At 49.8% G+C, this 12,744-nt stretch overlaps 1 protein-coding gene, 1 long non-coding RNA gene and 1 pseudogene across 4 annotated transcripts in view; 2 read left to right on the top strand and 1 right to left on the bottom strand.

Moving 5' to 3' along the window:
- Nucleotides 1-12,744, bottom strand: part of LOC144692284 (uncharacterized) — a 64,142-nt gene that overhangs the window by 20,534 nt on the left and 30,864 nt on the right. The gene's annotated exons all lie outside the window — the stretch shown is intronic.
- faah (fatty acid amide hydrolase) overlaps nt 1-12,744 on the top strand; it is a 60,070-nt gene that overhangs the window by 28,055 nt on the left and 19,271 nt on the right. Inside the window, exon 8 of the mRNA XM_078560919.1 lies at nt 12,023-12,148. Within this exon, the coding sequence (XP_078417045.1) occupies nt 12,023-12,148 (126 nt within the window). The remainder of the gene's footprint in view (nt 1-12,022; nt 12,149-12,744) is intronic.
- On the top strand, nt 4,375-11,905 carry LOC144692797 (small ribosomal subunit protein uS19 pseudogene; annotated as a pseudogene). The gene is made up of 3 exons (XR_013579396.1): nt 4,375-7,057; nt 7,212-7,665; nt 11,888-11,905. The product of XR_013579396.1 is annotated as a small ribosomal subunit protein uS19 pseudogene (transcript).

The following is a 12,744-nucleotide window of genomic DNA, read 5'->3' as shown; positions in this document are numbered from 1 at the left end:
AATGAATGAATGATGGGTCATTCAGTTCTGTCATTGCAACTGCACTCGCTACTACAGACTCATTTCAATTACTTTGCCAATACGTGCAGGCAGCTAATATTTGCAAAGATAAAAAGACCTTCATTCCATTAATTTAGATTAGATTTCAGAGCTGAAAGTAATTTTTTGATATTTTGCCCAATGCCTGGGCTGGTTTGCTATAAATTTGTGCTGAATATTAGCTCCATTTTTTTTGTTTGTTTAGTTTTTAGATGACTACTTCAGTGAGGCAATCTGACCAGAATGCATTTTAAAAGCAAGATATCACCAGTGGTTGTTCTTCCCTCCTTCCTCCCCAACCTCTGGAATAAGTATTAGAGCTAATTTATTTAACCTATCTGCTTCAGAACATGTGTGTTTATTATGTTGCTGCATGCAAGGAGTTCATTTTTGTTATGAAGTTTGGTAAACAGTGAGGAGGACTGTGAAAGAAAAATGGCTCAGAAGCAATGGGCCATAACCTCCGAGCTCCCCATTGCAGGTTTTGCGGGGGGGGTTACCCCAACGATGCGCTGGGGAATCCCTCTGGGAAGTTCCCAGGTAAGGGTTTGCACAGCAATTGCCCAGAAGCGCACACTTCCTCTGGACAATTGCGCTGTGCTGGGAACCATCCAAAAATGCGCTTTAAATTGCAAAGTTCAGATGGTTCCGCTGGGGTTACACCAATAGTTACCCAGAAAACGTTAGAAGAATTAAAACCTCTTCTAACTTCTGGGTAACTATTGTAAAGACCCGGAGCGATTTCACCTCCCCTGCCCGGTGCCTCCCCCACCCCTGACTAAATGCCCCCCTCCCATGGTGTTCCCCACCCACCAACCCTCCCATGGTATTCCAACCCAACCGCATGGGACTCCTCACCCAACCACCCACCACTCCCCTGCAGGCCCGACACTTACTCCCTGACCGGACCCCCCACTACGCCCATGTCCGACCTACACCTCCCATATGTCCGAGCAGCGCTAGCCCCCACGATGTCCGACTACGTTGCACCCCCTCAATGTCTGACTCCTTCCACACCACCCCCGATGTCCGATCCCCTCCCCACATCCCCACCCTACCTCCAAACACCCCCCCCCGACCAAATCCTTTTCACTTACCTCAGGCACTTTCCTTCTCCCTGGCCTGTCAATTTCAACGGGACCTTTAAACTCACCTGCTCTATAGCAGATAGTGCTGTAAAAAAGGGGGGTGTTTCCTCCTTCAATTTGACTATGCTGGACTTTGACACTGGGCTTTGGAGACATCTGCGCTGCTTGGATCTCGCCCGGCCTGAGTTGGAAGGTCGGGCGAGACAGGCACAGAAGAAATTTGGCACAGGTAAGTGGGCACGGAGCGGCAATCCGACGCTGATCGCAACTCTGAGGAAGTTGCAGCACATTAATAGTTAAAACATAACAGGTGGTAAAAGCAATGAACCATGGATAAATACATAAATACAACATGTATAAAGAATAAATGGGACTATGTATTTCCAGGAAAGACACTGAAGGGCGTGTAATAACAGAAAATCCTAAATATTTGATATATCATTCTCTAAAGTGTAAGTGCAGATAGATAGAAACATTAAAAATTGCCAGTAGAATTATAGGTTTTGTAAATAAGGGAGTTCAAAAATAAAGAACTAATGATAAGTTCATACAAAACATTAGTTAGGCACAGCTGTACCATGTACAATTCAGACAAGCCATTATAGAATGGGCGTTAAAGATGTAGAGACCTTGCAATGTAGATTATTTTTCTGATAACACTCGTTAGTGCTCTGGAATGTTTTACTTAATTAATGGTGCTACATAAGTTATTATTATAGTAGATTTTTTTTATTCTTTCAAGAAATGTGGGTGTCATTGGTTGGCCAGCATTTTTATTGTCCATCCCTAATTGCCCTTGAGAAGGTGCTGGTGAACCGCCCTCTTGAACCATTGCAGTTCACGTGGTGTAAGTACACCCACAGTGCTGTTTGGGATGGAGTTTCAGGATTTTGACCCAGAGACAGTGAAGGAACTGCAATATATTTCCAAGTTAAGATGGTGAGTGGCTTGGAGGGGAAGTTCCAGATGGTGGTATTTCCATGTGTTTGCTGCCCTTGTCCTTCTCAGTGGTAGAGGTCGTGGGTTTGGAAGGTGCTGTTGAAGGAGCTTTGGTGAGTTTCTACAATGCATCCTATAGATGGTACACACTGCTGCCACTGTGCATCGGTGGTGAAGGGAGTGAATGTTGAAGGTGATGGATGGGGCGGCAATTAAGCAGGTTGCTTTGTCCTGGATGGTGGTGTGCATCTGGAGTGTTGTTGGAGTTGCACTCAATCCAGGAAAATGGAGATTATTCCTTCACACTCCTAACTTGTGCTTTGTAGATGGTGGACAGGCTTTGGGGAGTCAGGAGGTGAGTTACTCCCCACAGAATACCCAGCCTCTGACCTGCTCATGCAGCCACACTTTTTTATATGGCTGATCCTGTTCAGTTTCTGGTCAAAGGTAACCCCCCAGGATATTGATAGTGGGGGATTCAGTGATGGCAAAGCCATTGATTGTAAAGGGGAGATGGTTGGACTCTCTCTCATTGGAGATGCTCAGTGCCTGCCACTTGTGTGGCACGAATGTTACTTGCCACTCATCAGCCCAAACCTGAATGTTGTCCAAGCCTTGTCCAGGTGCTGCATATGGGCACAGAGTGCAGCAGTTCAAGAAGGCAGCTCACCATTGCCTTTTCAAGGGCAATCAGAGATGGGTAATAAGTGCTGGCTTAGCCAAAGATGCCCACATCCCATGAATAAAAACAAAAGGACTGCTTCAGCATCTGAGTCATCGCGGATGGTGCTGAACATTGTGTAATCATCAGCGAACATTTCCACTTCTGATCTTTTAATAGAAGGTCATTGATGAAGCAGCTGAAGATGGTTGGGCCTAGGACACCACCCTGAGGAACTCCTGCAGTGATTACCTGGGACTGAGATGATTGACCTCCAAAAACCACAAACATTTTCCTTTGTGTGATTCCAGCTAGTGGAGAATTTTTCCCCGATTCCCATGGACTCCAGTTTTGCTTGGGCTCTTTGATGCCACACTCGGTCAAATGCAGCCTTGATGTCAAGGGAAGTCACTCTCACCTCACCTTCATGTTTGAACTAAGGCTATAATGAGGTCAGGAGTTGAGTGGCCCTGGCGGAACCCAAACTGAGCTTCAGTGAGCAGATTGTTTATGAATAAGAGCCGCTTGATAGCAATGTCAACAACCCCTTCTATCACTCTGCTGATGAATTGACTGGGATAATGATAGGAATCAGAAGCTAATGGGAGTAAGTGATGAAGGGTCAAGAATTTTCAAATCATCACTAAGAGAATGAGGTTAGGAGAGATTTCTTCACACAAAGTGTTGTTGAATCATGAAATTGTACTAGTTGAGGCAGGAACAGTTGCATATCCCTCTCGCATTCTCTCACTCTCCTTACACTATTCAAATAATGGCCACTCAACCCACCTTTGGACATAAATTGCATGCCTGTGAGAGATATTTCCTTCAGTCTTTCTGGGTCGGATTCTCATCAAGGAGACAGGAAGCAGGAGTTGGGAAATGTCCCACTCCTGTTTCCCGACTTGGTCCCAGAGGAGCCCACCTGCTCTGTTCTTGTGGTGGGGAGGCAGGCATGGGCCAGAGACTGGCCCACTGCCTCTGGAGCCAGGCCGAAATGGCAACAGAGCCAGCTGGATGACGAAGCTGGTTAGAAGGCCTGCCTCCATTTACTGGGACGTTGCCCCAGTTCAATTCATGATTGTTAGGTCTGCTAGTGATCACCCCTCATTCCCCACCCACCTTCTATGCACCCTTTTACTTCCCATGCCCATTCACCTAGTATGCACTAGGTACATAACAAATGAGCCATGTAATAACGCTGGCAAGTCTTTGAAATGCCAATGAAATTTACAAATCAAAACAGCCATTCAAAAATCCCTTTGAAAAACAATTCCCCTCTTATCTTTCTCATAAAGCTGTCAATCAAACGCAGCCTGTGAAATTCACATGAAGGAAACCTTAATTTTGCCTAAATAAACACACACATATTGGCCAGGATTTTCCGACCCTGTTCACAGCAGGCGAGTTTGGTGGCGAGATTGGAGATTCTCACAATGAGGCCCTAGTCATGTTTCCCAATGACGTCTAACCAGGACGCGATTGTCCTCTTCCCCCGTCAATGGCAGATCACGTTTCCTGCCGTTGAATGTCGGGAAACTTATTGAAATAAATTTGCATCTAATTATTGTGGCCACATGCCGGAATCCTCCCCCCACGTCAAATCCCACAATGGCGTGGTTTCACGATGGCATGATTTACAACGGCTTTTAAAAGGCATGAACCTGCCGATCTCAACTTAGAGAGGAACTCGGAGGTGAGTGCACACAACTTTGCGCAGTGTGCTCGTGATGATCCAAGCAGCTTCGTGGATTTGGGGGGGATGGGCAAGTCTCTGGAGCAGCAGCTTTGTGGCTAGCTTGTGGTGCCGGGGCAAAGGCAACAGTGTAAAGGGGGATGTAGGAGAAGTAACCTCGGGGCAAGGGTATCAGTGCCGAGGGGGGGTCATGGCAGCACTGACTGAAGTTTGAGCACCAACACATTGTGGGTGGGAGGGGGAGACGGTGGGTGGAAGGGAAGAAAACGGCCACGCTAATGGCAAAAACACGTCAAAGATGAGCACTGCACCACAGCTGAGAGGGTTTAGCTTGGGCTCAATTGACTTGCTAGGAGTCAGCCTACTCAAGCAAATATACCCACTAAAGCTGCACTAATTCCTCACATGATTACTCCTTTACTGTTAATTGCTCATGCGCATACTTCAAACTCGGATGAGTGCTATGATGCTGTGGAACTTTTGGATGACTGGGCAAGTTTGAGCATTCTGTCGGGAAAGGAAGCCATTGAACACTGATGGAGGGATGCACTCCCAGTCCCTTGCATTATGTTTAAGTTGACATTGAAAAGTCACCCTCATGGCCCGAGCAAACCACGAAGTCTTGGAGTCCAGGTTAGAAAAATGCCTGCGTCTGAGATGAGAGTTCTGGATGCAGTCGAGTGGCCGAAGCTGCCATCACTCGGTCATGTGGGGCGGTGCTGGGTTTGGCCATGGTGAGCCATCATGCACACTAAACACTGGGCATTATTGTGGTTGACTTGACCAAGAGTGGTCCTTAGGAGACATTTGCTGGCTCTTGCGTCTCTCTCTTTGATACTGCAGTGAGGAGACCATCAGGAACATGGAGCCTGGTGATCTTGCTGTCTGCCTCTTTGTTTATAGGCAGGAGAGAAGATTGAGAAGAATGTGATGGAGAGGCCTGGCTCACCAAAGGGAGGAGCAAAACCCTGAAGACCAAGTGGCAGCACGGCCTCCTCCGCACGTAGAGGATGAACACCACAGAGTCATCGTTCATAGATGCATCACTAGACCCAGGGTCTACAGGTGGCACATATGCTACCTGCAGATGAGTGAGACCCAGTGTCGCCAATGCCTGCACATGTCAAGGGAACTGGTCACACACATATGCCGCCTTCTGCAGGATTTGGCACCAGGGGGACCCGAAGGGCATCCGCTACCATTGGCAGTTAAAATTACTGCCGCGCTCAATTTCTACAGCAAAAGTCCCCAGGGCTCCACTGCGGACCTTTGTGGGATCTTGCAAGCCTTCACCCACAAATGTATCCAAGCACACACTTTTTTGTCAATTTTGACAGGGACCAGGCAAGCCAGGAAGCAAGAGAGCTGGGATTTGCTCAGATTCCCACAGGTACAGGGTGCCATCGACTGTACCCACTGGCGCTTACTGGACTGCTTGTTGCCAGGCAGATTTATGTGAACCACAAAGGCTTCCACTCTCCCAACATTCAGTTGGTCTGCGACCATAATGAACAGATCATGCAAGTGTATGCAAGATATCTGGAAGCATCCACAACTCGTACAACTTCTGGCCTCAGAGCCCTGAAACCTTCCAGGGAGCACACAGGATGTGGGGTTTGCCCTTCGGGTACAAGGTCTACTCACTCACTGATGACATCTGTGTGGCGGCCTCAGACTCCTGATGAGAGAAGGTACAAAGAGGCTCAAGCTGCAACCTAGAGTTTGGTTGAGCGCACCATTGACATCCTGAGAATGAGGTTCTGGTGCCTGAACAGACCTGGTGGAGCACTGCAGTACACTACCCAGAGGGTGTCGCGCATCATAGTGACTTGCTGCGCGCTACACAGCCTGGTGATGCAAAGGGGGATGATGAGGAGATGCAAGAGCTGCACCTCTTCTCCGATGAGGAGGAAATCGAATGGGATGAGGGCAATGAGGTCCTGGAAGGCGAGGGTGCAGGCAATGAGGCCAGTGCGCTGGCCAGTTGAGGCAGGCGTACTTGTGAGGCCCTCATTGCCACAAAATTCCAGGAGGATGATGACGAAATGCAGTGAGGACACTCCTGAGATCTTCACATTGCATCTGGGTACGTCTGACACCTGTCTGGCTGAGGGCAACGCACATATGCTCTGTGAAGAGGCTCATATCATCGAGACGCTGCAGCCACATGGACTTTAAGACAACTTAATCCTTTGGCAGGCTTCATCACCTGTTCTCTTCAGCACCACACCTTCACCAATCAGGAATGGTGATGAGATGGGGGGGCAGCCCTGCCTCAAAGGTGCTGAGAGCACAGAGTACATCACAGAACCCAGTCACACTTGGGTATGAGATTCTTGCAGCAAATAAAAGCCGCATGGAGGTGCGCGTGTCACTGATCTGGAGAGTGACTGAAGCCGGACAATCACTGTGCTCAAAACGTTACACTCTGCACAGGGGAGAGGCCCTAGACTGTGACAGTAGCCTTCAGGAACGAACCAAGGTTTCACGTCTGATTGACACGAATACTGCTCATCATAACAAGGAGCCATCGACAAGGAGACATTCTTGGGAGTGTATTTACAATGGTCAACATTAAGTACAAGTGATTAACACCCATGCCCACATTGTGCAACTTCCTTTCCAGCAAGGGAGGTGTCAGCTGTGGCTCAGTTCATAGCGCCCTCGCCTTTGAATCAGAGGGTTGTGGGTTCATGTCCCACTCCCGGAAACCAAGAACTGTGATTGTACTCAAAAGAGTTGCAATCTGTGACTGTTGATAACTCGAAAGAGTTTCCTTTCCAGCAAGACCGGGTGAAAATAGCTGACCAAGTAGAACAGAAGAAGAAGAAAAGAAATTTTCAGGAAATTTACCTACAGAGGCGTTGACCTGGATCAGCCCCTCGACATGTCCTATGAGCAGCTGATGCAGTTGTACTGTGCTGGTCAGCATAGGCATGTGAACAGAGGCCTTCGCCACTAACAGCAGTCCCTCCTGAAAAGGCTGCGCAAGGTGAATAAAGGAAGCTCCTCCAATGGAGAAACCAGAGGCTGTCAAGACTCACCTTCGGGATATGGTTATCCTCCCAGAGATGGTCGACAGCATGGTTGGTGTGTACAATGGGAAAACCTTTAACCAGGTTGAAATCAAGCCTGAAATGATTGGCCATTACCTTGGAGAGTTCTCCATCACCTACAAGCCTGTCGAGCACAGCAGACCTGATATCGGTGCCACTCACTGCTTCAGGTTCATCTCTCCTGAAGTAAACAGGTTACGATGGAAATGTTGTGTAAATAAAATTAAATCTTCTTGTGTACACCTCGCAACGCAGCTCTCCGCCGTCAGGAGTAGCAGCTATCATCAGAGAGCCGCTGCTCAGGAATCTGCCCCTCCGTTCTTTTCAGTGGCTGGAGGAGAGGAGGGCTGTGGCTGCTGGGGTGACCAGGATCGGGGATGTGCTGGATGGTGGAGGAGTGGGCTGGATGCTTCCGCAGGAGTTGGCGCATTGCGCGTCCATGGACATCTGGCTCGTGGCCAATGCCATTCAAGACCTTAGGAGGGTCGTGCTCGGCCCCGCCATCATACTGGGCCTCGAGGTGGTGCAGGTGCGCGGTGGTCTTCCGTCTGAGTGTACCCCTGTTCAGACGGAATTCCACATAGGCCCCAAGCCCCGAACCCTCCTTTGGAAGCTGGTGCCCCCCAACCTGAGTCGCCTTGCAGAAATGCCCTCCGTGCCTTTAGCACAGCGCGGAGGGGTTTCCTGTATGGGCTGCTGCTGCATACCCTTCACTTCCTTGCCCTCGCCCGCTGCCTGGACACGCCCTATCGTGCCTTGTTGCCATCCAGCGGCAGAGGTCCCCAGTCTATGGGGGTGTTTTCCTGCTTTGTATTGGGGAATCTGGGGTGGAGGGTGTCGCATGCAGCAGCCCCGTATAACCGTAGGATGTGTCGGTTCACAGACTCCTAAGATACCTGCACCTTTTGCGGCCTTATGGAGTCCATGGACCACATTTATATAGGGTGTTGTAGGCTGCACACCCTTTTCTGTTATTTAAAAATCCTTTTACTGATGCTTTGTCTGCACTTCAGCCCCACGTTCCTGATCTACAGGCACCCGTTGTGGAGGGGGGCCGGAAGGGAGGAGGACCTCCTTGCGAATCTGCTCCTGGGCCTGGCCAAGTTGGCCATTAACAGGTCCAGGCAGCAGGCAATCGAGGGGGTTGTCCAACTCGACTGTCTGCCCCTCTTCTGTGGCTATGTTCGTGGCCAGGTATCCCTGGAGAGGGAGCATGCGGTGTCTGCCAGCACCATCGAGGCCTTCTGTGCCCGGTGGGCACTGCGGGGGCTGGGGTGCTTTATAGACCCTGTTAATCACAGTTTGGTTTAATGTTTGTAAGTTCTTTTAAATTTTGTTTTTGTTTTTGCAGTTTCCCTAACTTAAGGGGCTGCTTTTTACTTTGTCCCTAATTTTGTTAACTTAGCTTATTTGGTTGGATTCAAAAGAGTTAAATCTTCTTGACCTTTCTAACCCTTGGTGCTCTCCCGACATCCACAGTGGAGGTGGAGTGGCCTGCTGACTGCTGTGCCCTGTCTGTGACAACCTTGGTGGGCGTCCTCTGGAGGGCTGAGCCCTAGAGGGCCCCGGCCTGCTTTCAGGGTCCTGCTGTGCGACAGTGGCATCCTCCTTGGCCTGTGGAACCTGAGCTTCTGGGGTCACAGGAGGAGGGGATTCGGATGGGCTGGACACTCCTGCAATTACCTGGGTGAATGGCCCGGGGTGTGCACCTGCTGACCTTCCTCCCTATGGGTACCTGGCTGACTCCTTGAGAGGAAGGGGCAGCCGGACTGAGTTCGAGATGTATTGACACTGATGGCAAGTGCCTCAGCGATGGAGTGCAGCTCCTGCAGCACTGCAGGGGCAATGACCTGGACCAAGATCTCCATGGCAGCCGCCATCCTACCAGTGTTGACTTCTGTGTGTTGTCATGCCGGCGCTGTCACCTCAGACTAAAGGCGGACGCACTCCTTCATCGTGCCTTGCAATCTGAGGAGCGCAGCGGACATCCCTTCCTGATGTCCCTGAGCTTGCTTTTGCAGCTCCAGCAACTGAGGTAGAATCCAGTCCATCCTCATCTGACTAGGACTCAGCAGATTTCTGGCCTCCAGCAATCCTCCGAGTGCTAGCAACCTGGAAAGCCCCTGGCTCCGCCTGCTGTGGATCAGACTAAGCGATGTGCCCACCATGTTGTGACCCGGAGGCTACTCCAGAACTAATTTCCACCAAGATGTCTGTCTCTGCGCTGGTGGAGGGTGTGGGTGAGCGCTGTGACCAGTCTTCAGTGTCGGTGTCTGCGAATTTCTCAACCTGGTGTCCTCGGGGCTTGAGTCGAGGACCTGGGCCGTGGACCCCTTCGGCTGTTTTCCAGATGTGCATGCGGAAACATGGGGAGATAATTAGTACATGGCAGTGGCCTGTGAAACAGGACACATTACTCACAGCATGGCTGACTGATGGATGTTACACTGCTGGATCCTCACTTGGTTGAGCTACGCCGACCTCACCGTCAGCACAGGAATGATCCAGATCGTCGCTGGCCAGCTGGATGGCCCTGCTTTCAAAGCCTGTGAGGACCTTGATTTCAGGCATTCCTCCACCAGTCTGCGACCTTTCCCTTGCGTTATGTGCCAGCTTGTCCTGCTGAAGACAGATGGATCAGGGAGGTGCTGGGTGGCGGAGGAGTGGGCTGGATGCTACCATGGGAGTTGGCGCGTCGCGCGTCCGTGGATGTCTGGCTCGCGGCCGATGCCATTCATGACCTTAGGACGGTCGTGCTCGGCCCCAACATTATCCTGGGTCTCGAGTTGGCGCAGGTGCCCTGTTCATACATACAGCATACACCTGTTCAGACGGAATTCCACATTGGCCCCACGCCCTGACCTCTCCCTTGGGAGCCGGTGTCCTGCAACCTGAGTCGCCTCGTGGAAATGCCCTCCATGTCCTTTAGCATGGCGCGGAGGGGTTTCCTGTATGGGCTTCACTTCCCTGCCCTTGCCCGCCATCCAGACGTGCCTTGTTGACATCCGGCGGTGGAGGTCCCCAGTGGGGGGCCCTCTACAGGGGTTTCCTCCCACTTTCCATCGAGGACCTGGGGTGGAGGGTGTTGCACACAGTGGTCCCATACAACCGTAAGTTGTGTCGGTTCACGGCCTCCCAAGATACCTGTGTCTTTTGCGGCCTTGTGGAGTCCATGTCTATGTTAATTGTTGTAGGCTGCACCCCCTTTTCGAAAAAAAGAGGAAAAGAATGAAGACCGATGGAGAGAGTGTAAGCAGGATACCTGCCAGGCTAAATGAGAAGGTTGCCTGGCATGTGTGGGTGTTGAGTGGTTCCATGGACGGGATGAGGACACTATCTGCAGGGCAGATGAAGGTGTGTGTGAGAAAGCGAATGGGATTTAAGCTGGCAGCGAGTGAGATCCCTGTGGATGTGTGACGGGTTTGTGAGCATGTGAGAGTTAAGAGTGATGAGAAGAATGACTTACCCTGGCGGAACGGAGGAGGTCATTCATCCCCTTTTGACACTGGGTGGCAGTTCTCCTTTGCAGGGTTTTGGCACTGAGCATCGCTGCCAATGCCTCCCATGCTGGATTGGTAACTTTGCTTGCTGGTCTTTGCCCAGAGTGGGGGCAGAAGACTTTGTGGCAGCCTCCACTGTGCTCTAGGGAGGCATCGCTAAATTTGGGGGCAGCATGTTTTCTCCATTTGGCAGCCATTGGTACCCAGCAGCTTCCTATCCCTTGAGGAGCGTTCACTCTCTGTGCGGGGGTGTCCTTTAAATATGGCGCCCGGATTACTGAAGGCCTGAGGTGACAGTGGGATGGGCGAATCAGAGGCCGCCCCACCAGCGATCCGACACGAAACCTGTGCCTCTGTATTTTTTCAACAAAGTGCCGCACCATACGGAGTAAAAGCTGCCATTGCTGTCAATGGGTCAAACGCCACTTTCCCCACCCGATATTGACTTTGCCAATTTCAGTGACAATTCCGCCCATTGATAAACCATGACAAAGGAAGGTCGAGTTATTAGATGGTAAGAAAACTGTCTATCAGATGAAGCTAGAAGTCCCCTTTGCAACTGTGTAAACGGACCCTCTGCCGGACTGAGTCCTTTAGCTCTTGGAGCTCAGCCAAGCATCCAATATGAAGCCATTTGACAACAGTAACAATAGAAGCAGGTTGAGCAGACAAGAGTAAAGGTTTTTCCAATGGGAATTGCAGTGGAGCAGGCAAGAACGGGAGTGCCGCTTGCAGGCTCGCTGCACCCTTATCCCACGTCGGCAAAAATTGCCAGAAATGGGAATTGGAGCAGGATTCCTGGAATCTGGACGTGTCCACCATTTTTTAAAGCCCTTCTCTCTCTGTTCTGACAAGGACAGAGGCATGAAAATCCGGGCCTCTGTCTCTGCTTTCCTCTCCGTTTATAGTCACTTACCCAGTTCTGACAAAAATTCTATTCATAACAGGCCTATCAGAATGCTTATACAGCTCAAGACGGTTCAGCTGAGTATAAAAAAAATATATAATTTTTCTATCATTTGATCTATTTTCTTTCATTTTAGGTGTTTTCCAGCTCCAAACCGTTGAGGATAGGTTATTATGAGAGTGATGGATTTTGGATTCCCAATGCCAGCATGAAACGTGCAGTTTTGGAAACCAAACAACTGCTGGAGGAGGCGGGACACACGGTGGGTTTACAGACTTATGGCAGAGGATTGGCAATAGTCAAAGGGAACAGAGACACAATAAATGTCCTTATTTTATTCCATGAGCAATAACTTTTCTCAAGTTTGTTGTGCGGCACTGCGTCAAATGCCTTTTGATAGTCCATGTACACCTCATCAACCTTTACTGTTACCTCTTCAAAACACTCCAGCAAGTTAGTTAAACACAATTTTCCCTTTAGAAATCCATGCTGGCTCTTCCTTATCAACCCATATTTTTCCATGTAACTGCTAATTTTATCCCGAATAATTGTTTCTAGAATCTTGCCCACCACTGAAGTTAAACTGACTGGCCTGTAATTGCTGGGCTTATCCTTACAACCTTTTTTTGAACAAGGGCATAATGTTTATAATTCTCCAATCCTCTGGCACCTCCCCTGAGTCTAGGAAAGACTGAAAGATTATGGCCAGTGCCCCTGCAATTTCTACTCTCACTTTCTTCAATATCTTTGGATGTATCTCATCCGGTCCCAGTGCCTTGTTGACTATAAGTACCGACAGTCTACTCAACACTTCCTCCTTGTCAATTTGGAACCCTTCTAGTGACAGAGTTTCCTTGT

This window comes from Cetorhinus maximus, chromosome 17 (assembly GCF_964194155.1).
Source record: "Cetorhinus maximus chromosome 17, sCetMax3.hap1.1, whole genome shotgun sequence".
NCBI lineage: Eukaryota > Metazoa > Chordata > Chondrichthyes > Lamniformes > Cetorhinidae > Cetorhinus > Cetorhinus maximus.
This window is presented reverse-complemented; position numbering and strand designations above follow the sequence as displayed.